The 25,750-nt window shown below is 44.9% G+C and overlaps 1 protein-coding gene across 2 annotated transcripts in view; it reads left to right on the top strand.

Moving 5' to 3' along the window:
- The window catches only part of DGLUCY (D-glutamate cyclase), a 277,127-nt gene that overhangs the window by 175,836 nt on the left and 75,541 nt on the right, over positions 1 to 25,750 (top strand). For both annotated transcript variants that reach the window (XM_078660051.1, XM_078660050.1), the window contains exons 7-8: positions 2,657 to 2,854; positions 6,235 to 6,495. In XM_078660051.1, the coding sequence (XP_078516177.1) occupies positions 2,657 to 2,854; positions 6,235 to 6,495 (459 nt within the window). The remainder of the gene's footprint in view (positions 1 to 2,656; positions 2,855 to 6,234; positions 6,496 to 25,750) is intronic.

Genomic DNA, 25,750 nt, shown 5'->3' with positions numbered 1-25,750 from the left:
TAATCAGGATGGGGCATGGGGGGTGCCCTCCATCAGGTTGAGGGTACCAAGATAACAACCTTGGGGCCCATTTGAAGGGTGTCAGTTTAAAGCTCCATCAATATACGATAGACCCCCTTTGAAGCACAGATAATAAGAAACACTGATACAAGGGGTGAGAGCAGCCGATAGGTCGAATACCCCCCACCCACTTGAGTTCTGACATGATGGGACATTTCATTTTTGGGTGACAGATGCTTCCTTTACTGAAGTGTGGGGTGGGGGAGTTTAATATGGATGGCTGGTTGCCTCCCACAGTTGAGTAGTTTATGTTCAAAGTTCACCAGGGCTTTAGCTGACCCACTTGGCCCTCACTGTAGGGAGGAACCCTGTAAGACCCACAGTGGATGGAAGGGACTGGGATCCTCATAAGCGCTCCGAGGGCTACACATTACTTGGAGGAATGCATGAACGAAATACATGAATCGCAAGTGGGCAAGACACATCAATTGAGGGTCCTTCCTGACACATTAATGGCCTCCTCAACAAACTTAAGTAAGGAGTGCTGGCCCATTAGAGGCAATCCCTATTATCCAGTGCCTTAACAGAGGGCAATATAAAATACAGACCCACTCAGGATTCACCAGAGGGTTTAGAGGTGTAGCAATCCTGGCGATAAAATCTCCTCCCTTTCACGTCCACAAAACCTGGCATGACCCTCAAGGACGATTTGTTGGAAAACAGGGCACAAGAGGACGCACTCAGATGCCCTAAGTGCCCATGCCCCTCCCACATTACAACAGCCTGTGGTAGATACGGTGGGGCCATCCTGTACAAGACAGAGGCCGACATACTTGTGATGGGGTGAGACTTCAACAAAGTAATGGATAGAGACCTGGACAGATCCCATGCCGGCTTTGTCAGGTTCCCAGCGGAGATCCGTCGGAGACCATTTTCCCACACATTGGGTCTCCTAGATGTTTGAAGAGCTACACACCAGCAGGTTGGACAATACTCCTTCACCGGAGCCCACATAACTTTCTTGACTGGACTACAGTTTCATACCTAGGGGGAATGCCCAGCCCACCTCTCATCGACATACTCCAGGAATCTCAGACCATACCCCCTTGTTGCTGGTGCTGGGAACAAGGACTGGCAGGGGAAGGAGGGGGTGGCGCCTTAGCATTTGGGATTGGCAAGACCCTGATGTGGTGCACGATCTGCCTCCATACGCTGCTTTGAAGAAAATATAGCCTTGGGGTTCTCTCCAGTGAATTTGTGGCAGGCGTATAAGACTTTCGTGCTTGAAAGAGCACAAGTCATAATAGCGAGGATGAACAAACAGACAGGCCCAGGTGAGGCAACTAGAAGAGGCTATAAAGTAGGCAGATCAACAATATCACAAAGCTGGAAGCCATGCAATGCTCTTGTAGCTTTTGCAATGAGGCGAGACTGGAAAACAATTTGGCATGTTCTCCACTGGGCTGTGCAATACAGCCCAGTGGATAACATGCCAAATGCGCATGACTGTTTGGACAGCCACAGAGGGCCGACAAAGCCGTCATGCGCAATTAGGGGGGTGGATGTAAACCACTCCTGCTCCCTCTGACATTGGGGAGCCCAGCCCGCCTGACCTGGCTGGAGTCGGAGTCCTGCTAAGAGAAATACAATGATAATAACTTCTTGTTATTTGTTTTTCTTTTACACTGCTCAACGAGCAGGGGGGCGACACTCCTCTGCCTTAGCAGAGGAGCCGCCACTGCAGAGGTGTTAGGCAAGGTGGCTACTGGAACTGGTGCTGCTTGTTGCAGAAAGGTGGTTGTTGCAGACTGTCAATATATAATCTAGACTATTGTATCTAGTGGTGCCCTAGGGCATTAGCACCCTTGACGATGCCAACTTTTGTGTGCTGGAACGATTGTCGTTCGTGGTAGCATGATGTCGCTCACCAAGTCCTTCCAAGATCCCACTCTGCAGGCACTCACTGTATCTTACCTTTTTGCAGTTTACGTGGTGCTATTAGTGGATTAAAGGAGTAAGTCGCTGACTATTGTCTCAGCTACACCTTTTGATATGAGACACCTAAAGCTCTGTGTAAGTTACAGGTAGTTAAGCGAGAGGTGTGCATTTGCTCTGGCCAGACCTTTTGTGATTCTCCCAATGAGCTTTAGGCCACGCTAATGATGGTATGCATGTGCCTATGGGATCCAGTTCACTATCATTTGTTGAAGGCATTAATTTAAATTTGCTCAAATGTTTATTGGGTCCAGTCAGTACTTGATTTGTAAATAAACAAAAAGTAGCGCAGAGGCTCAAGGTTTTCTTAGGACCCAGCCATGCTGACTGGTAGTGTTGCCGAATACCAAGCTTGTCTAATCTTCATTCCACTTAATGCCTCTTTCTGTCACCACCCTACACTTCCCGTCTCTTTATCTCACTGTAGCTGGTTCTTTTTCTTCCCTGATCACTGTTTTCTTTTCTTTCTGTTGCTTCTTCTATGCTACATTTTCGTCTTACTCTCTTGCACTGAATCAAAATCTGGTGATGTAAAAAAAATAATCCTCTAAAAATGAGGCCAGTGCCCACCACCAGCCATCTCCTGCCCAAATTAAGCATTAGGAGTACATCTTGATATTTTCATCTGAGCTTTGTCCTGATGTGCCTTCTCCCTCTGTAGAGTCTCCTCTGGCGTTTACTCACTCCCCTGGCGCAATGTTCATCACCGACATAAAGAACCTAGATACCCCTGCTCATCACCTTGAAGGAGCTCACCTGGTCCATCGCATTTCCACCAGTCCTCTCCACTACAGCATTGCCATGCCACAAGTCGCAGAGAAGATCCGCACTCTGGAGGCTGTCATTGGTGCCGACCCAGGTAACTGAATGTTTCTTGCATTTACAAAATGGCCGCCATGATAATTTGTAAAGGCAGGCGACAACTTGAGAGAACTTGTTGTCGGTCTGAGGTCCCAGAAGCAACTTCGCTTTTAATCATATTGAGGCTGAGTTCCACTGGTAATCTTGCAGGTGCCACTTTAGCTGATTTTCCTTCATAGCAACAATAAACATAAAATCTGTATGGCTATCTTTACGCAATGCTATTGATAGTTTGTAGGGGCCACAATGTAAACTGAATTGGTGTTTTTATTAAAAGTTTAAATCCAGGAAGAAAGGCAGACACTGCTGTGCTTGGATTTGGTAAACATCGTTTACTACGAATTCTTTTCCCCGTGGGGTATTACAATGCAGTCGTTACAACGACTGCGTAGTAACAACGCATAGCATTACTCCGCAAGTTGGAACAACGACTTGCGGAGGGGGCAGAAGGTGTTGGATTTAAAATCCAACACCTTCCATACTGCCGCACATACTGGAGTTGGAATAGTAAATTATACTATTCCAACATCCATCGCCCCTCACCCTCTAGAGCAAGTCGTTGTTACGACTTGCGGGGTAATGGTATGTGTTGTTACAATGCAGTCATTGTAACAACTGCATTGTAATTCCCTGCGGGGAAAAAAGCAAGCGGAAAAAAGAGGCATATTCGCTGGGATTCAGTGTAGTGACTTGCTGTTTGCACACATAACTAACTCTTGATCTTGCGCATTATCCTACTGAGCTAGCTTAACAAATTGCAGCATGGGAAGGGAAGTTAAAGCGTTAAGATAAAGTGGTCTGACCCAGAAGATGAAAATCTGAAAGCTATGCGATTGCCAGGGCTTGGAGGCCCCTAAACAATATCCCAAACTAATTGAACATTTGAAAGAAGTGCATTGGTCAACATGAAGATCAGCAAACAATGGAAAGTAATATAAAATACACGACTGTAGATTAATCATTCAGTAGCAGAGACGACAAGGGCTCATCTTGTGAATTCAAAGTTGAGGATGACATGTTTTGGTAGTTGGATGCCTTGTGCGCGTTGTCTCTGAGATATGAGGGACATTGTTTGCAGATGGCTTACATGCTGCCTCTGTCTACAGAGAAAGATTGGGATCCCACTGATTACAGAGTATAAGGCGCATCTGGAGTAGTTGCCAATTGCTACTCGGATCCCAGTTCCAGATGTAAAACTGAGATCTCAAATGGAGATCACAGCCAGGGCAGAGGGGGGCAGCTGTATCAATGTTTATTCGGCAGAAAGATAGTACATGGTAACAATAATGAATTAAAAACCTGGCAAGCGTTGAAACGCATAAGTTAAAATGATAAACATTAAGAATCAATGTGCGTCACTTGAAAACCACGATGATGGAGAGGGAAGGATTTTTATTGTTTTAAAACCCAGAAGTGTCTACTTTCCATTGCCCTTGTTCCAAATGGTCATTACATTTCAGAAAGGTGACACACAAGGTCAGTTTGCGTCAAACCAAGTAAAAAAAAACCTCAACCAACGGGGGGAAACAACTGTTTTAAAACAGGCACTGCTCAGCCGGTTTAATATGTGCAATCAGTGATTTATGCATCGTCCCATTAAACATCAAGGATGCAGATATTTTTTTTTTAAAGATGAAAATGGTGGTGGAGGCGAACAAAAAAGCTTGCAAGCCCAATTATCTTGTTGGCTGAAAAATTGTAGAATCCTCTCCCGGGTTGTTCCTCTTGTTGGTGTCAGCAGTATAACACATGTAAATATTAACCCACTGATTCTTAACAAATCCGTATATCTTGGCTTTTTTGTATTTCACTATTTTTTATGACGGTTCCGGAGAAATACAATTAAAACACACCTCAAAAGAGTACCCTATAACTTAAGAACATTGTATTGCTGTTTAACAGCGCTACAGACTGCACAGAATAGATCGGAGTTGTAGTCTAGTTTCTGCATTTCAGTTTCCTAAAAACTTTTCAAGAAATGTCAAAATGTAATGCGGGATTCAAGGGGCACATTTTCCAAATTAAAGTATATGTACAGGCACAAACCAAATAAGTTTCAAACTGTGCCTCGAAGATTCCAGGAAGAAAAGTATTATAGCACGAAGTCCTAGGGGTACCTCCTTGCATGTGACCTTCATATGGGATCACGGCGCAGGGACTAATTTGCTTATCTTACATTGGGTTATAAAAGCTATGATGATTAGCAAACGTTTATCCATACAATTGTCAAATTAATTTAATAGACTGCTTGAGGTCACATAGGTGGGACAGTTGTACACTGTTTGTCTGTGGTTCTGTTTCAGCATGCCCCCTAGCCATTATTAAACCCCCCAAAAAAGTGCAAAATGTAGATGTGCTTTCAAGTTTTATTTAATTGACATACGCATTAAATACACGCATGCCTTTCCAAGAATCTTCTAACCTTGTGTTTGAAGGCACCTACGTTTAACTTTGTTTTTGTTACCACCTAAAGAAATTAAGGAGAGGTTGGAGGTATCAGTCCTCAGAGTCACATGTGCAAGAAGCGAAAAAAACAAAAAATAGACGTCAACATTGATGTCAATGGTGTTTTGGAAGAGTTAGCAACTCATCCCCTGCTAAAGTACGTCGACTCTCCACTTTGCATTATATTTATATCCAGTATTATACAAGCTTATATGAGAACCTCAAAGGACCCTGGTATCAAGAATAAATGCACATGTATCCCTGCATAAGCATATATTAGAGGTCATTGTTAGTCACTTTGACTAATAGAGCCAAAATAACAACGTCTCTGCGAATGTATACCCTGCGTCAAGTCATAGTTCTAGGGGTTATCAGAATTGTGTTAACCTAGAACCTTTCCCTTTCAAAAGGTTTCTTTCTGTTTAAAGTCAGTTAGTTTTAGTTTTTACCAGTCACCGATTATCTCCTTTTCATCCAGATAACAAATGCAGAGAGTAAGATTATTATTATTATTATTATTTTTTACAAAAGCAATGTAACATTTAACATTTCATAGTTCTACACCGTGTAGGTAGTGCAGTATTACACATATTTCCTATAGCTGTCTTTTGACTGGGGCAGAGCTGTGCATCCAGTTTATTGCTGAAAAATACATTTTTTTCTGCATATTTTTATACCCACACTTAACTAAGGATATTATCTGTTCAATGATTTGTCTGCAAAAATAAAAAATAAAGGGCTTAATTTAGTGTTAGGCAGACGGTTTACTCCATCAGAAAGTGACCGATATCAGATGCTTCATATCCTATTGCATTTGAAATAAGGTGGACGGAATATCCGGAGAAACCCGCCTGCCAAATGCTAAATCAGGCCAAAAGAGTTGATTGACAGGTCCGAGACTGATCATAGCATACTCCTTGTCTTGATTTCTAGGTGGGAGGGGAGTGAAGCATCTCTTTGTGAAGGACGAGCTCCTGAAAGCCTGCCTGTCCCTTTCTCATGCCACATCAGTACTCATAACCACTGGATTCCCGACCCACTTTAAAGAGAACCCACCGGAAGAGACGGACGGTCCCCCTGGCGCCATTGCAATGGCCGCCATGCTACAGGCTTTGGGGAAGGATGTCTCCATTGTGACCGATCGCAGAGCTTTGGACATGAACCAGAGCATCATTGAGAATGCTGTTCAAGAAGGTAAACAAGCAGACAAGAGTGTCTCTTTGATAGGTTTGGATGCCAGATTTATTCTGAAATGTGTATTTAATCTCTTCTTCGGTTAAACAGGACCACTTCAGTGTACTTACGGTAAGTTCATATTTGTTACTTGGTAAACAAGTGCAACGACTGCAAACACATGACTCATTTAAACTGAGTGTAGGTGCCTTTTGGGTGTTTGTTTTGGCAAAGTTCAGTTTACAAGGACTCACTGTTGAGTAAACCGATAGTAGGTTACTGTTTGTAGATGCTAAGGGGATGATAACACTTAATGCAAATAATATACAATTGGCACCCTCCACGCACACACATATCTATATCTATATCTATCTATATATAGATAGATAGATATATATATATATATATCTATCTATATATATATATTCACTGAAAAAACCATAGGTTTCAGACATGTTATAGTTAGGAATTAGCATTTAAAAAATCTTTGAAATTCACTAAAAAAACATAGGTTTCAGACATGTTATAGTTAGGAATTATCATTTAAAAAACCTTAGAAATTCACTGAAAAAGACATAGGTTTTACGGCTGTTATAGTTAGTTGGACATTTCACTCGTACAAAACCATTGAAATTCCCCCGTTATAGTTAGTTGTACTAACTATAACTCGCGCGCCCGCAATCCACTGCGGATGATGTCACATATTACATCATTCATGACATGGTCAGTGACATCACTGATGACATCACTGATGACGTCAGGCCCCTCCCCTCCCTTCACCACAGTGTAAACGCGCCCTTCACCGTTCTAAGTTGGGAGATTAAATCCCCTTCAATCCCAAGGGCCCCTAGGGTCAAACTAGCCCACTAGGTACCTCCAGTAAGCGCCACAGAGCTGCGTTGCAACGAGGTGTAAGAAGGGGCGTGGCCTCTGAACACCTGTCTGCAACGCAGCTCCCTGGCGCATACTGGACATACCTTTTGGGCTATTCGGCCCTTAGGGACCCTCAGTATTGAAAGAGAATTAATTCCCCAACTTAAAACGCGCCACTGGGCGCGTTTGCACAGTGGTGAAGGAAGGAGTCGTGGCCTAAGGTGATATGTCTGCAAGCACACCCTGTGGCGCATTTTAAGTTAGAGAATTAATTCCTCCTCAATCCTCTGGGTCCCTGGGGGCCAATTAGCCCACCAGGTCCCTCCAGTATGCGCCAGGAGGCTGCGTTGCAGAGAGGTGTTAAGAGGCCACGCCCCTTTTTACAACACTCTGCAACGCAGCTCCATGGCGCTTACTAGAGGTACCTGGTGGGCTAGTTGGCCCCCAGGGACCCTCAGTATTGACAAGGAATTAATTCCCCAATTTAAACCGCGCCACAGGGCGTGTTTGAACAAATGTGAACTCAGGCCCCGCCCCCTCCCTTCACCACTGTGCAAACGCGCCCCGTAAGTTGGGGAATTAAGTCCCTTTGAATCCTGGGGGTCCTCGGGGTCCAACTAGCCCACCAGGTACCTCCAGTAAGCGCCACAAGGCTGCGTTGCAGAGTGGTGTAAAAAGGGGTGTGGCCTGGAGTACCTCTCTGCAACGCAGCCCTGTGGCGCTTACTGGAAGTACCTGGTGGGCTAGTTGGCCCCCAGTATTGAAGGGGAATTAATTCCTCAATTCAAAACGCGCCACAGGGTGCGTTTGTAGAGTGTGTTCGTGAGGGGGCGGGGCCTAGGGACGATCGCGTCTTTCAAAAAATATATAATTTGAAAGGGGGCTGTGTGGCCCCCCTGCATTTTACTTTTTGGGGGCCCTGGGGACCACAGGGCCTGACCCACAAATATAATTAAAAACATTTTTTTTATGGGAAGGGGGCCGCGTGGCCCCCTTCCCGTGGCCAATTTCGGGCCCCGGGGACCCCACCCCCCGGGGCATGGCCAATTATTTTATTTTTTTATGGAGGGGGCTGCATAGCCCCCCTCCTCAGGCAACTTCAAGGCCCCGGGATCCCATCCCCCGTGGTTGGCCCTCACTGTTGGGGACTGTGAGGAGGTCCCCAATCCCCCCACGATCCTGCGGGAGCCGGCATTGCTTTTCCATATGGGGAGCAGCTAACATGCTGCTGCCCATATGGAAAAGCAATCTGCTTTGCTTTCCCTGCTCTCGCTTCAATGAAGCAAAGCAGTTTGCAATGGCAGGGCGGGAGCCGCGAGGCTCCCGCCCTGCCATTGCAAACAGCGGTGTCCCGGGGGTGGGCACCCCAGGACACTGCAGGAGCCGGCCCTGGTGGTGGCGGTCCCCAGGGCCTGTACAAGGCTCCAGGAGGGGGGCCGCGCGGTCCCCCTCCCACATTTGTAAGAAGACCCGCGGGGTGGTGGTCCCCGGGGCTGGGGGACCTCAGAGCCCCCCACACCTAATTTCAATTAGCCCTGGGGGGGTGGCGGTACCCGGGCATGGGGGAACCTGAGAGCCCCCACCCAATTTTACTAAGCCCATGGGGGGCCTGAGAGCGCCCCTACATAATTTTCAAAAGCCCCAAGGGGTGGCGGTCCCCGGGGCTGGGGGGGCCTGAGAGCCACCCCCACCCATTTGAAAAAAAACCCGGGGGTGGTGGTCCCCCGGACTGCAGGGGGGGCCCGTGAGCCCCCCGCATATATTAAATTAGAGCCCCGGGAGGTGGTGGTCCCTGGGGCTGGGGGGGCCTGAGAGCCCCCCCACCCGTTTGAAACAAGCCCTAGGGGTGGCTGTCCCCAGGGCTGCGGGGCACCCCGTGAGCCCCCCGCATATATTAAGTAAGAGCCCTGGGGGGGGGCGGTCCCCGGGGCGGTGTGGGGGGGTATGGGCCCCCCCCCCACACAATTTTTTTCATATTGCCCCACCATATTTACCGCGTTTCTTATTTTTATTTTATATCGGTAGGATCGGATCCTACACGCATCCCGCGATTTAATTCTTTTTTAAATGTGGCCCTGGGGTCCTTGTGGGACCCCCTGAGCAGGCCTAGGGGTCAGGGTGTGTCTACCCTGACGAGAGTTTTTACAAATTAGTGGCTGGGTAATCCTTGCGCAACCACAGCTCGTCCAGTGTTCTCCAAGTCAATGGCTCAAGGGAACATGGGAAAAACGGCCACCTGCGTCCCCAAAAGCTCCTCTGAAAACAGAGAGTACAAGAAAATATAGATTGTCCCCGAGCACAGTCAAACAGTATCCTGTCAATTTCTTAAGAGAAAAGATAAACCAAATCAGAGACAATTCTGTTTCAGAGTTCTTTTGATCAGTTTCTCTTTATTTTCTTTTTTATTTTCTCTTCATACATCAAGTATTCTTCATCATCATAGTCCATAGAGATCACACAAATGTAGCCAATAGAACAAGAACCAATGCCCCTGAGTAACTGCTTTGTTCACCGGTAAACCTGCAGTCAGATTCTTAAAAAGATTCTCCGCAACCTTCTCACGATCTTGTCTAGAACTCATTCTCAATTAGACAATATCTTCATAGTACAAATACAATAGCGCTGGTATGCAGCAAAACCCAAATCTACAGAGAGTTTTTACAAATTAGTGGCTGGGTAAGCCTTGCGCAACCACAGCTCGTCCAGTGTCTACCCTGACCCCTTTTTGTGTTTTGCGGCGTTTGATTTGGGTTTCTTGTGCCTCGGTTCAACCGAGGCACAAGATGGCTGCCAACACTTCCTGATTTTGACTGTTGACAGCCAATTAAAATACAGCTCGTGCACGGCAGGGTGCTCGTAGGCTGCGCTTAGGGTATGCGGATAGGTACACAGATCCACCGCGCCCATAGATATATATATGACTTTAACTGTCATTTTCTCAGGAACTACTGAACGGATTTACAACAAATAGGCAAAAGGCACGAGTCTGAACCAAGGACTACCTCTTTGCCAAATTTAGTGTCATTCCGTTCAGTAGTTCGGGCTGTAGCTGCGGCTAAAGGTCCTATGGAAAATTGCATGGGGAAAACGAGTTTTGGGACCCCCCTTTTTTCTCGGCCCCCGCTTGATGAATCATCGTGCGGACCGGAGCTGGCCAAAAGTTTCGGCGCCAAAGTTATTCCAAATAGAATGTTGCAGATTTCCTATGGATAATAAGTCCTAATTATAACTACCTACTGGCGACCGCCAGTAGGTAATATTTATAAAATCAATCAATCAAGTCATATTTGTATAGCACGGTCAATCACCACAGGGGGTATCCAGGCGCTGTGCTGCAGGTATCAGTCAAAGAGTCAGGTCTTGAGTCCATTCCTGCAGTGGGTCAGTGAGGGTGCAGTATGGAGGTTAAGAGCGAGGGCAAGGGTGTTCCAGGCTTTGATGGCGAGGTGGTAGAAGGAGCATCCCCCGGAGCGTCAGCAGCGGATACATGCTGTATGAGCGAGGGCAAGGTGTGCGGACCTAAGATTTCTGGTTGGTTGTTGGAAGAGTAGGCAGTGGTTCATGTGGGCTGGTCCTTGGTTGTGGAGGGCTTTATATGTGTGGATCAGAAGATTGAAATGGCATCTCTTCTGGACCGGGAGCCAGAGCAGGTCTTTTAGGTGCTGGGCGATGTGTGTCCTCTTGAGCAGGTTGAAGATCAGTCCGGCTGCTGCATTCTGGATTGTCTGGAGTCTTTGCATGAGTTTGATGGTGGTGCCTGCATAGTGTGTTGCCGTAGTCAAGTCGGCCAGTGATGAGTGCCTGTGTGTCACAGTTGTTCTTGTGCTGATGGGGAGCACTAGGAAAAGAATGGCACAGTGTACATCCATATGTATGTGACAGGATGCATGTACCATGGTGTCGGTGAAGATAACACCATAGTTGTTATTAAGATCCTCCTTACTTATAAAATAAACTTTTTATTTTTGCTAATAGCTCTGGCCTCATTTGATGAATCTGAGTGAAACATGGCAGACTTTTGTTATATCCTGCATCATATCTTGGTGTACGATTTTGAGTAGAGCAGTCAAGGGGAGGTAGACGAGTACTATTTCCCATTTTAAGGCTCCAATTAATGTTTTCTCTTTACTACAGCAAATAAAAGCAGAATAGATTTGCACCACACATTTTTCTTTTCTCATCAGATATTTTGGGATCTGCAGATCCTGAGATGCTGATTGACTCATCACCTCAAGAAAACTTGTTTGTGGCTGTCACAGTATGTTGCAAGATATTGGAGGAGGTGAAACTCCAGTATTCTGTAAAACAGTGTGGGTATTCTAGGCTTAAAGTAGCACTTGGCCCCCATAATTTAGGATCCCAAATTGGCAGAACCTGCTCGCAAAATAAATAAAAATAATTTCGCATTGTGTGATTAGATAATCTAGTCATGATGTGTGAATCAAGCAGATCTGTGTTGATGTTTGCGCATACCTGACAGGATAAATAGAGACACATTGGATTCACAGACCTTAAAATGAGACCTGCTGTGGGACATTGGGTTTTTGGTTGACTGGGGTGTGAGCCTTGGTCAAGTAACGGTCACAATCCCTTGAGGGCGAGCCACAAAAAGTCATTAAATTAACCTGTGCCTAATCCTCGGTAGCTAGGTACAAAAAGCAGTCAGTCTTAACTTAGAGGCAATATGTAATGTATTTATGCAGCACACAAGCAGCAATAAAGTGAATATGCAACACCAGACCAATTTAGAGCAATAGAGTAAATTCTAATAAATAATTTGACACCAAAACAACAAAAATTCCATTCAGTAGAACTGGAGTTATGAATTTTAAAAGTTGTTTGTGGGAATTAGTGTCTAACATTCAAAGCGCCAACTGTGGATATCTAATCACGAGAGACAGTGTCAAAGTAAAATAATATGGCCGACCTCAATGAAGCACGGTTCAGATACTAGAAGTGGATTGGGCCCGGTCAGAGCTTACCTTCGGACTTAGAAAAAATTCTGAGGTAAAAATGCCTGAGAAGGTAAAGTTCAGCGGGCAAGGCTGCAGGAGGGGTCCGAGGAGGGAGTGTTGTAGTCGGATGACCTTGGTTTGAAGCCGCAGTGACTATACCTACAGTCGAGGCAGAGGGCTGTAGCCAAAGACAATTCCACGAGTTTGGATACCCCTTTAGCATACTTAATTTAGTAACCTGGAAATTGAAAAATCGCCACTTTTACATTTGTTTGGTCTCTCTATTACAGCTGCCTCTTGACACTGTTTCCTCCTCACAGCCATCCCTCACTTCATAGCATGAAGCCTGCGATCTGGCTATACCAGGACTTCCACAGATGTTTGTCCTGCTACTACAGTATTCCGTACACAGCCCCACCTCAGAGAGCAGGCCTATTGGTCTGTTAAATGCAAGGCTTCTGATACATCAGAAAAAGCAGTGCCAGCCATCTTGTATTTCTATGAAACGTGGACATGAGAGTCTACTTTTGTATAAAGCCTGCTCGCCATCCACTATTTCATTGAGAAGCTGGTATTGCGTGGTTCCCCACTGCTTCTGCTTGCTAGAGCTTGTCTTAGATTTGCCTTTGACCAACAGGAGTGCTATACAAATGGAGCCTTCACTGGAGTTCTGCCCTGAAGCATCCAATGAGCAACCAAACTAGCTACACCCAATGACCTATTTTTATGACTCTGTTCAAATGGGCCCATTTGTAATGGTTTCTTTTTACCATACAGTGGACCTACAGCATATGTTTGGGTATATAGGTTTTTTGCTCTGTTCCTAAATCATAAACAGAACCCTACAAATTAGCAATTTATTAGCAACTCTCACTGCTCCAAAGCTCTGAAATGGTGTTTACCAGAGACACATTCTATAGGAACATGTTAGAAATGTACTTTCTTGGTGAAATATTTCTGTTTGCGGCCATTTAAAAAAATAACACACAACTCTGCTGCTTTCTCATGTTAAGTATCTGCATGTTTTTATGAATAAATAAAACAACTAGCATCCTTTCAATATTCACGTCTCTGAGAAGTTTATATTTGCTGTTAAAGGCATTTTAGCAAAATGCCAGTAATTTCACTGCCATTGTTTGTTGTTTTCTGCAATTTGGCGGTGTTTGTATTTCAGGCATATTAAACTAAGTGCTAAAAACCACCTAGTCAAGAAAAACCAGCAGCCTGTTCTAATGCATGCTCTGGCTCCTCAAGTGCTTAAAAGAAACCATATTTTACTGCAAATTGGCATAATGTTTTCTGAAGTTCAGTGAGAAATTAGTTTTAGCAATTAAATTAACAACAAGATCGTTCTTGTACAGTGCGTACCCACAATGGTTGACTGTGGTGAATGGACGTTGATTCAACAAAATGCCAGGTGGGAAAGAAGTGACACCACACACCCTTTGTCCACATTTTTTTGGGTGGTAGTTGTACATAGCACAAACTAGACTCGAAGGTTTCAGAACGCTTTACATGAGCACCAGTTACGTTACAGACGGACACTTTAATTTTTGTTAGGAATGGGGAGATTACGTTTTTTGCCCAGAATCACAGGATGTTGAGCGTCCCTGCCGAGACTCGAACCCGGTTACCCAGCTCCGAGGTCGACCGCCCTAGCCATTAGGCCACATCCTGTCACATGAAGTGACATCATATGACCTTTGTCTCTAAATCCTGAGAAGTGACACTAGATGACGTTGATGCTGATTATATCACCATAATTGGTGTCACTGAAGCCTAATCTGTTCCTCAGAGTGAAAATGTGTTGATAAATCAGAGGGATATGCACAAAAAAGAGATTTAAGATGACCACCGGCATTAATTCATATGGACCATACATTTAAAATTAACTATGTTCTTGGTTTGATTTACACATCACGTTTGTTCAAGTATAATTTTTTCTACTCTCAAAAATGAAACACAGAAACAAGTTCAAAAACTAGATATGTTTTTTTCTCAATTGTTTAATTTTATGATGTATTCTAAAGAGTGTGCAATACACTTCTGGATGTATTTATTTGACCTAACTGTAAGTGTAATGTCCTAGTGGAAGCTAAAAATGTAATCATTGCTCAAAGATGCACTGTTTAACTTTTGTTCTTTGTTCTGCGTTTGCCACCTCTGCGACCCATGGTTGCAAGAACAGTACCAGGAGCCTCAAGTCAGGGGGTAGTGGCCTCTACCTCTGGCGACCCCTAAATGACATCCATGCTGTGGTGCTTTTGAGTAACAAAACTAGCTAGCTAGCTAACCAAAGTAGCCATGGCTTTTAAGGTTGGTAAAAAACCTGGGAAAAGGAAACATCCTCATGTAAATGCAGTGACAAATGATACACTGTTTTTAGGTCTTACCAACAGGACCTATTTATTGTCAAAAACCTATTGTGTAGAAATACCAATACTTAGAGCTAGGTTTAAGTCAGACCATTGATATTTGTTGACCTTTTGTCAAACTCATTTGCTTGCTTCTTATTTGATGGCGTTCCTTCCTCCTCTTTTGTTTGTCCATGCCCTGGAGCATTGCCTTTTTACGTGCTTTTGATTGGATAAGTTCTATCCTTCCACAGCTTAATGCTGTAGTCTTAAAATGTATTTTTGTTCTTAAAACCACAAGGAAACTGCAGTTATTTCTCTCTCCAGAGACTTTAAAGATTATCCTGGCAGCGGTGACTGGAGCAAGACTAGATTATGCAAACATTATATTGGCCTTCCCAAATGAGACATGGCCAGACTACAAATAGTTCAGGACCTGGTGACCTGACTGGCCTTTAAGACCCCTCCCCCCACCCATGGAACGCTCAATACATCTCTCCTGAAACAGCTGCATTGGCTACCTATTAAACAGCGCATACACTTTAAAAACTTGCTTTTTGGTCTTTAAAGCCTTCTATGGCCTGACATCGAAATTTGTAGCCAAGCAAGGTCCTTCCAAAGATCTTCACTCATCCACAGCAAATCTATTGGAGCTGCCGAAATTAAGTAAAGGTTCTCTGTGCTGGCACCTACTTAATGGAATTCCCTTCCGCCAGACTTACGGTCACTTACTGACCTAATCACTCTCAGGAAGGGCATAAAGATATGTCTTTTCAATAAAGCCTTTGACCAATAGTCCTAGGCGCCATTCTCTTCTACATGTCACTATTCATACTTAAGTCAGTGCCAAGAAACCTAGGGGTTAACATGTGTTCTATAAGCACAGTTAACATTAAATTTGTTTTAATAACTGTTATTCTGCTTGCACTATATACAGCCTGAGCTTCATAACAATTATTTACTCTCTTCTGATACTAAATCTTGTTTTGAAGACAATGTAGTTACGCCTAACTTATTACGTTTCGCATATGAGAATTTATTAGTATTTGTCTAACCGAGCATATTTATCACTTCTTATGTTGACCGGGGTAGCATATCACCACAATATTTGATCAGCAGATTTTTAGTTACTAAATATGTAAATTCTTTATTGAATGAGCAATCAAAATTGCAGTCAAAATTATCCAAGAACAGCTCAAGGCTGGCCTCAGGATAAACAAAGCCTATCTGCTCTCCAATTTGGTTTCCGAGCCAGGTTGGGCACAGTAGAGCAGTATCTCAATCTTTACCTTTTGATGAACAAATATACTAGAGCGGAGCCAGGCCACCTATATCAGGCCTGTACGGATCTCAGCTCGGTCTTTGATCATGAAAATCGGTCCAAATTATTGAACATCATGACCGATTTGGCGTCTAATGAGAATATTGTGAGTTTCCTGAGACAGTTGCATCTTGATGTCACTGCCAGGGTCAAATATGGCCCTAATAGCGAGACCACGGGTGTGTGCCAGAGTTGTGTGATCTCCCCTTTCCTTTTCACACTCTGTATCAATGGCACAGAAAAATATCTGAAGTGGTGCTGATGGCAAGGACCACAAACGTTCTACATAGAAACTATTGGATCAGTTTACCATCTTTATGGCCCACTTTGACCTTACCATCAATCGATCAAAACTCATAAGTCGGTGGACCCAGAGGAGCCAAATCTAGAGCTTACCAGGTCATATTAAGATTGGCTTAGTCTCCTCCGTCCCATTTCTGAGGGTTCTTTTTGAGGATCTTTGTACATGAAAACCCGTAGGCAAGGTTAGGAATGCCTAGTTTGCAATGAGTTTAGGTTCTCTTCTAGATTGGGGTAAACCACCTGAATGAATGTAATGGTGGCTGTTTATAAAATCAAATGTGCTCCACCAGCCATCTATGGTGTGGGTCTTTGGGGCTGCATATCTCAACCGGGCATCTATCAAGTAGGGAAATTGTTTCTTATATTCTAAAATGTTATAGTCTGCCGAGAAAATTCTTCCTTACACCTATTCTGAGATTTGCCCAGTTTAGTTATTATATCCTTTCATCCGTTAAACCTAAGATGCACCTTATGATGAGGGACTGGGGTGTTTTATTTGCACCAGTGTTTTTATTTATTTACATGATTGGTTTGTTGCTACTGTTGTATTTACTGTTACCTCCGTCGTGTTTGAGCGTTTTCTGCCCTAAATGTATTTTTACATGGTGCTGTGTATTTTGTTTAGCTATTGTGTCTTTTATGTTTTTATTACCTGAATAAGGAATGACGATGGCGTGAGCAACAATCTTCTTTGAATGTTTCAGTATAAAGCATTTTTCATACTTTCTAAATTCTCTGAAATTTATTTTTGTGGTTTAACCTTCAATTTACAATTATTTCAGGTGCAGTTAAGTTGCCTTCATTTTATAATATTTGTTACATACAAGTGAAATTACAAATTGACTTGAACAGTGTTGTGCATTTAAAAATACAGGTTGTTCTCCAAGCACAAGATGAATTGAATATGGAGATTCTAATATATAATTTAAAATGTACTTCCCTAGCTGTCTATACCATCCATTTTTTAAATAAACATCCTTCTAATTGTAGCACATTAATAGCTTTGTAACAAATCTGTGTATCAACTACGTGATACTTGATTTTTCATGTGTAGAGTAAGGCAATAATTAAGACTCTTGTACTAAAATTAAACTGTATGCAGAGTCCCCTTTTCAAGTCTTTAATTTTCTAATATGCTCATGCTCCTTCAAAAACAATATAAGCCATTTCTGAGACTGAATATATTTTCATCACCATCATTTTAAAATCATCATCATCTATCACCTCAAATGTTTCTCATATGTTTTCTACATTTATTTATCTTATTTACTGGAGAGCTTCGACAGAAGATGTATTCGTTATAGCCATAGCTGTTAAAAACAATTACATCACGTCAAACTCTTTTGTGTCTCTTTGAATCTTTAAGAAAAACATAAACATTAAAATTTTCATGCAAAGTATCTATGTTTTGCCTGATTGCTTCCAGTGAGAAGTCATAAACCCACTCATGACATAACTTGGCAATATTGTATTTTATGGGTAGGTACTTTATTGTGCCTAGGGTCTGGTACTCAGCTTCTTTGGTGAAACTGGTGGGGATCTAACATTTGTAGAATACTTTCAGTTCTGAGAAATTTCACATTGTCAAACATATTGGTTAGTTTGCTTTGGCATCAAGGGCTACCGGTAACGCCTCTGTAGCATAATTAAGGCTGCAGACACCTCTGTATGCACAGAGCTTATTCCGCCATGAGCACCTTTTATTAACTTCAATATTTTAGAATAATTTGAAACATAGCATTCTCCTACTTTAGGCATGTTCCTATTTTAGGTATGTGTTCCAGTGGGGAGCCCATCTTGTCCCTGGAAATAGTAGTACTTTCCTGGAAAACCAGGAGGTGAGATTTTATTTTGCTGTACATTGATTGGACTTCTGAGTGCATGTTCAAGTCAATTTTTGTTTTCAACCAGGTCATTGGTGTTTCTTCACAAACTTGGACTTGTACAGCAGAATTTGCAGCTTGATCTGCCGCAGAATTGCCTTTAGGGTGAACACCCTCACTCTGGTGTGCCAGCGTGTTTTGGACCTTCTTCAATGGAAGATAACATCACAGGGCAGCTCTCTAAGCCCAAAGCTGTCTATCCTTTAAGACTTTGTAATCATTGGCCTCCCAATGTCTTAAGGACCTCCCACACCTCAGTTGGTAAGTTTCCCGGGTAGCGGGTTGCTAGGATTTCTACCACCCAAGTGTTCCTATACAGAAGTACTATGCACCTCTTCACAGTATGTGGTAGGAGTGGAGGGGGAAGTCACACTCCGTTGCCTCGCTGGAGCATGCCCACGTTCACATCTCTGGAGGAATCCTACTTTTTACCGCACTCCTCTCTCCACTCGCGGAGTGCCGGACCGGCTTGGGACAACAGAGCAGGTGGAAGAATGGAGCTAGTTTCTGGAGCTCTAGGAGAAATGGCCAACTTGGGCTTCATGCAATATTTTGTATGTAAACTCCACTCCCCATACTCTGCAATAAACATAGTGGAATAACTACCTTCTGGAACTACAAGATGAAGTAAACTAATATTCTGTCTACAGTGGCAGTGACCTAGTGGAAAGGCTACTTCCTGCTACAGAGAAAGTAGTACATCCATTGTCTATGGGAGAGTGAGCGACCAGAGCCTGACAGGTCCACTGTCACTGCTACTTTGATAGTCAGGATGATTGAATACTTTGAAGAAGGAGCTGCTCCCTCTTCAGGAGAAGACATTATTTCCACTGTGTCTGGTGTAGAGCAGGCAGGTGTTTTCTAAAAGTATTTAAAGATGAGCTGTCCTCCAAAGATTCTCCCCCTCTACCTCTTCCCACCAGGCTTTACAAAGAGCGCCAGAGTTTGGGAGGGTGAAATCTTTTTAATCCAGCTGAAGGTTTGTGGTGAGATTCTGGAGCTAAACTATCCACCAAATGTTCCAAATGGGGCCATATTTGCTGCCTGTTGATTGGCAACTATTTGCATGTCGGTTTTGGAAATGTTTGCTCAGGCCTTGAAAGTGTGAGTATGTTGAGAGACTCACTTTGTGTATATTTGTTGTTGATTTGTGCATTACCCAACAGAGATCCTGCCTCATCATGTTTCATGAGAAGCTGAGGTTCACCTAAACAGCAATAATTCAGTACTTTATAGATGCTCATGGCATTTCTAAAGCCTACCACTGAACTGCTTCTGGCTAGTAACTCTTAGTAGAATTGTGCTTGCCCTTCTATCGAAAGGCAGCTGGCCTTGCTTCTTTAACAGGGAAATCTCACTGGCATTTAAGAATGTTCTTTTTTCAGTGTTGGTAAATACGTGTGGAGCCAGATGTACGGCCCTATTTTGCATGCGCAAACGGGTTTGCGACCTGATTGCGCATGCGAAAACTAGTAGGGCAATGTACAAACCCTATTTAGCTAGTCACAAATTATTTGCGACTCGCTAAATAGGATTTGCGACTCGCAATTAGGAAGAGGCGTTCCAAGGGCGTCCCTTCATAATTACAACTCTTAACCCTATGTAAGAATGTTTTGCGACCGCAATTGCAGTTGCAAAACACTTGCAATTTTACACCCTCTTCAAGAGGGTGGTAATGCACTCGCAAATGGGAAGGGGTCCCCAGGGGACCCCTTTCCCTTTGCAAATGCAGGGGGAAATATGTTTTAGGGGTAGGCAGTGGTTCCTTTAAGGAAAACAGGTTCCATTAAAAAAAATATACTGCTTTATTTAAAAGCACTCCCAGACATGGAGGTTTGCTGAGCCCAGCAGGCCACCATACCTGGGAGGGCCAGCCATTCCCAATGGGGTTGCAAATTGCAAGTGCCTCATTAATATTCATGAGGCATGCAATTTGCGACCCCATTGGGAATCGCAAACATTGTATCTGACACTGTTATACATCCCAATTTGTGACCCGCAAAGTGCAAGTCGCAATTGCGACACAATTTGCGAGTCCGCAAATTGGGTGGTCAGACATCTGACCCGTAGACTCTTATTACATCCTTGAAAAGATATATTTTTTTTTTAGCTAGTTGTGACCTTATCCAGTGCTGCTTTTTAGGTCGAGCAGAGTCTGCTCGAGACCTATTGCTGCCCGTATCTGGGAATGTAGACACGAGAGGGGCACGAGCGCAGATTTCACCTCGTGGGCGCGCACGGCGCCGTGCCCATCTCGTGCCTCATTTTCCCGTGCGCAAACACACAGTCACTCTCACGCATGCCACTCTCACGCATGCGCACATACACAGCCACACGCATACACAAGCACACACACACTGCATACACACACGCACCCCCCCTTAAACAGACCCACGCGCACACAGACAGACACACGCACAGACACACTTGAACACACACAGACACACGCACGTACACCCCCCTCCACTTACCGGGCTCTTTCCGCGTGTCCCTCGGCAGCCAGCATTAAGCGTGCAGGGTTCCAGGACGTTCTCCCGGCAGTTCCTTCCTGTTTCTTTGCCGGCCCCGCCCACGTCCCAACGAAGGCTGCCTGACTTCCGCTAGCTCTTTCGGTCACGAAGCAGACAATGCCGGACACGGGTGAGTGACGACAATGGTTCCCTTCAGATGCGTTTGTAGAGTGTGTTCGTGAGGGGCCTAGGGACGATCGCGTCTTTTAAAAAAATATAATTTGAAAGGGGGCTGTGTGGCCCCCCTGCATTTTACTTTTTGGGGGCCCTGGGGACCCCAGGGCCTGACCCACAAATATAATTAAAAACATTTTTTTTATGGGAAGGGGGCCGCGTGGCCCCCTTCCCGTGGCCAATTTCGGGCCCCGGGGACCCCACCCCCCCCCGGGGCATGGCCAATTATTATTTTTTTTTATGGAGGGGGCTGCATAGCCCCCCTCCTCAGGCAACTTCAAGGCCCCGGGATCCCATCCCCCGTGGTTGGCCCTCACTGTTGGGGACTGTGAGGAGGTCCCCAATCCCCCCACGATCCTGCGGGAGCCGGCATTGCTTTTCCATATGGGGAGCAGCTAACATGCTGCTGCCCATATGGAAAAGCAATCTGCTTTGCTTTCCCTGCTCTCGCTTCAATGAAGCAAAGCAGTTTGCAATGGCAGGGCGGGAGCCGTGAGGCTCCCGCCCTGCCATTGCAAACAGCGGTGTCCCGGGGGTGGGCACCCCAGGACACTGCAGGAGCCGGCCCTGGTGGTGGCGGTCCCCAGGGCCTGTACAAGGCTCCAGGAGGGGGGCCGTGCGGTCCCCCTCCCACATTTGTAAGAAGACCCGCGGGGTGGTGGTCCCCGGGGCTGGGGGACCTCAGAGCCCCCCACACCTAATTTCAATTAGCCCTGGGGGGGGTGGCGGTACCCGGGCATGGGGGAACCTGAGAGCCCCCACCCAATTTTACTAAGCCCATGGGGGGCCTGAGAGCGCCCCTACATAATTTTCAAAAGCCCCAAAGGGTGGCGGTCCCCGGGGCTGGGGGGGCCTGAGAGCCACCCCCACCCATTTGAAAAAAAACCCGGGGGTGGTGGTCCCCCGGACTGCAGTGGGGGGCCCGAGAGCCCCCCGCATATATTAAATTAGAGCCCCGGGAGGTGGTAGTCCCTGGGGCTGGGGGGGCCTGAGAGCCCCCCCACCCGTTTGAAACAAGCCCCAGGGGTGGCTGTCCCCAGGGCTGCGGGGCACCCCGTGAGCCCCCCGCATATATTAAGTAAGAGCCCTGGGGGGTGGCGGTCCCCGGGGCAGTGTGGGGGGTATGGGACCCCCCCACACACAATTTTTTTCATAATGCCCCACCATATTTACAGCGTTTCTTATTTTTATTTTATATCGGTAGGATCGGATCCTACACGCATCCCGCGATTTAATTTTTTTTTTAAATGTGGCCCTGGGGGTCCTTGTGGGACCCCCTGAGCAGGCCTAGGGGTCAGGGTGTGTCTACCCTGACGAGAGTTTTTACAAATTAGTGGCTGGGTATTCCTTGCGCAACGACAGCTCGTCCAGTGTTCTCCAAGTCAATGGCTCAAGGGAACATGGGAAAAACGGCCACCTGCGTCCCCAAAAGCTCCTCTGAAAACAGAGAGTACAAGAAAATATAGATTGTCCCCGAGCACAGTCAAACAGTATCCTGTCAATTTCTTAAGAGAAAAGAGAAACCAAATCAGAGACAATTCTGTTTCAGAGTTCTTTTGATCAGTTTCTCTTTATTTTCTTTTTTATTTTCTCTTCATACATCAAGTATTCTTCATCATCATAGTCCATAGAGATCACACAAATGTAGCCAATAGAACAAGAACCAATGCCCCTGAGTAACTGCTTTGTTCACCGGTAAACCTGCAGTCAGATTCTTAAAAAGATTCTCCGCAACCTTCTCACGATCTTGTCTAGAACTCATTCTCAATTAGACAATATCTTCACAGTACAAATACAATAGCGCTGGTATGCAGCAAAACCCAAATCTACAGAGAGTTTTTACAAATTAGTGGCTGGGTAATCCTTGCGCAACCACAGCTCGTCCAGTGTCTACCCTGACCCCTTTTTGTGTTTTGCGGCGTTTGATTTGGGTTTCTTGTGCCTCGGTTCAACCGAGGCACAAGATGGCTGCCAACACTTCCTGATTTTGACTGTTGACAGCCAATTAAAATACAGCTCGTGCACGGCAGGGTGCTCGTAGGCTGCGCTTAGGGTATGCGGATAGGTACACAGATCCACCGCGCCCATAGATATATATATGACTTTAACTGTCATTTTCTCAGGAACTACTGAACGGATTTACAACAAATAGGCAAAAGGCACGAGTCTGAACCAAGGACTACCTCTTTGCCAAATTTAGTGTCATTCCGTTCAGTAGTTCGGGCTGTAGCTGCGGCTAAAGGTCCTATGGAAAATTGCATGGGGAAAACGCGTTTTGGGACCCCCCTTTTTTCTCGGCCCCCGCTTGATGAATCATTGTGCGGACCGGAGCTGGCCAAAAGTTTCGGCGCCAAAGTTATTCCAAATAGAATGTTGCAGATTTCCTATGGATAATAAGTCCTAATTATAACTACCTACTGGCGACCGCCAGTAGGTAATATTTATAAAATCAATCAATCAAGTCATATTTGTATAGCACGGTCAATCACCACAGGGGGTATCCAGGCGCTGTGCTGCAGGTATCAGTCAAAGAGTCAGGTCTTGAGTCCATTCCTGCAGTGGGTCAGTGAGGGTGCAGTATGGAGGTTAAGAGCGAGGGCAAGGGTGTTCCAGGCTTTGATGGCGAGGTGGTAGAAGGAGCATCCCCCGGAGCGTCAGCAGCGGATACATGCTGTATGAGCGAGGGCAAGGTGTGCGGACCTAAGATTTCTGGTTGGTTGTTGGAAGAGTAGGCAGTGGTTCATGTGGGCTGGTCCTTGGTTGTGGAGGGCTTTATATGTGTGGATCAGAAGATTGAAATGGCATCTCTTCTGGACCGGGAGCCAGAGCAGGTCTTTTAGGTGCTGGGCGATGTGTGTCCTCTTGAGCAGGTTGAAGATCAGTCCGGCTGCTGCATTCTGGATTGTCTGGAGTCTTTGCATGAGTTTGATGGTGGTGCCTGCATAGTGTGTTGCCGTAGTCAAGTCGGCCAGTGATGAGTGCCTGTGTGTCACAGTTGTTCTTGTGCTGATGGGGAGCACTAGGAAAAGAATGGCACAGTGTACATCCATATGTATGTGACAGGATGCATGTACCATGGTGTCGGTGAAGATAACACCATAGTTGTTATTAAGATCCTCCTTACTTATAAAATAAACTTTTTATTGTTGCTAATTGCTCTGGCCTCATTTGATGAATCTGAGTGAAACATGGCAGACTTTTGTTTTATCCTGCATCATATCTTGGTGTACGATTTTGAGTAGAGCAGTCAAGGGGAGGTAGACGAGTACTATTTCCCATTTTAAGGCTCCAATTAATGTTTTCTCTTTACTACAGCAAGTAAAAGCAGAATAGATTTGCACCACACATTTTTCTTTTCTCGTCAGATATTTTGGGATCTGCAGATCCTGAGATGCTGATTGACTCATCACCTCAAGAAAACTTGTTTGTGGCTGTCACAGTATGTTGCAAGATATTGGAGGAGGTGAAACTCCAGTATTCTGTAAAACAGTGTGGGTATTCTAGGCTTAAAGTAGCACTTGGCCCCCATAATTTAGGATCCCAAATTGGCAGAACCTGCTCGCAAAATAAATAAAAATAATTTCGCATTGTGTGATTAGATAATCTAGTCATGATGTGTGAATCAAGCAGATCTGTGTTGATGTTTGCGCATACCTGACAGGATAAATAGAGACACATTGGATTCACAGACCTTAAAATGAGACCTGCTGTGGGACATTGGGTTTTTGGTTGACTGGGGTGTGAGCCTTGGTCAAGTAACGGTCACAATCCCTTGAGGGCGAGCCACAAAAAGTCATTAAATTAACCTGTGCCTAATCCTCGGTAGCTTGGTACAAAAAGCAGTCAGTCTTAACTTAGAGGCAATATGTAATGTATTTATGCAGCTCACAAGCAGCAATAAAGTGAATATGCAACACCAGACCAATTTAGAGCAATAGAGTAAATTCTAATAAATAATTTGACACCAAAACAACAAAAATTCCATTCAGTAGAACTGGAGTTATGAATTTTAAAAGTTGTTTGTGGGAATTAGTGTCTAACATTCAAAGCGCCAACTGTGGATATCTAATCACGAGAGACAGTGTCAAAGTAAAATAATATGGCCGACCTCAATGAAGCACGGTTCAGATACTAGAAGTGGATTGGGCCCGGTCAGAGCTTACCTTCGGACTTAGAAAAAATTCTGAGGTAAAAATGCCTGAGAAGGTAAAGTTCAGCGGGCAAGGCTGCAGGAGGGGTCCGAGGAGGGAGTGTTGTAGTCGGATGACCTTGGTTTGAAGCCGCAGTGACGATACCTACAGTCGAGACAGAGGGCTGTAGCCAAAGACAATTCCACGAGTTTGGATACCCCTTTAGCATACTTAATTTAGTAACCTGGAAATTGAAAAATCGCCACTTTTACATTTGTTTGGTCTCTCTATTACAGCTGCCTCTTGACACTGTTTCCTCCTCACAGCCATCCCTCACTTCATAGCATGAAGCCTGCGATCTGGCTATACCAGGACTTCCACAGATGTTTGTCCTGCTACTACAGTATTCCGTACACAGCCCCACCTCAGAGAGCAGGCCTATTGGTCTGTTAAATGCAAGGCTTCTGCTACATCAGAAAAAGCAGTGCCAGCCATCTTGTATTTCTATGAAACGTGGACATGAGAGTCTACTTTTGTATAATGCCTGCTCGCCATCCACTATTTCATTGAGAAGCTGGTATTGCGTGGTTCCCCACTGCTTCTGCTTGCTAGAGCTTGTCTTAGATTTGCCTTTGACCAACAGGAGTGCTATACAAATGGAGCCTTCACTGGAGTTCTGCCCTGAAGCATCCAATGAGCAACCAAACTAGCTACACCCAATGACCTATTTTTATAACTCTGTTCAAATGCGCCCATTTGTAATGGTTTCTTTT

The sequence above is a fragment of the Lissotriton helveticus genome, chromosome 9, assembly GCF_964261635.1.
Source record: "Lissotriton helveticus chromosome 9, aLisHel1.1, whole genome shotgun sequence".
In the NCBI taxonomy this organism is placed as follows: Eukaryota; Metazoa; Chordata; class Amphibia; order Caudata; family Salamandridae; genus Lissotriton; species Lissotriton helveticus.
Note: the sequence above shows the minus strand (reverse complement) of the source record. Positions and strands in the feature narration are given on the sequence as shown.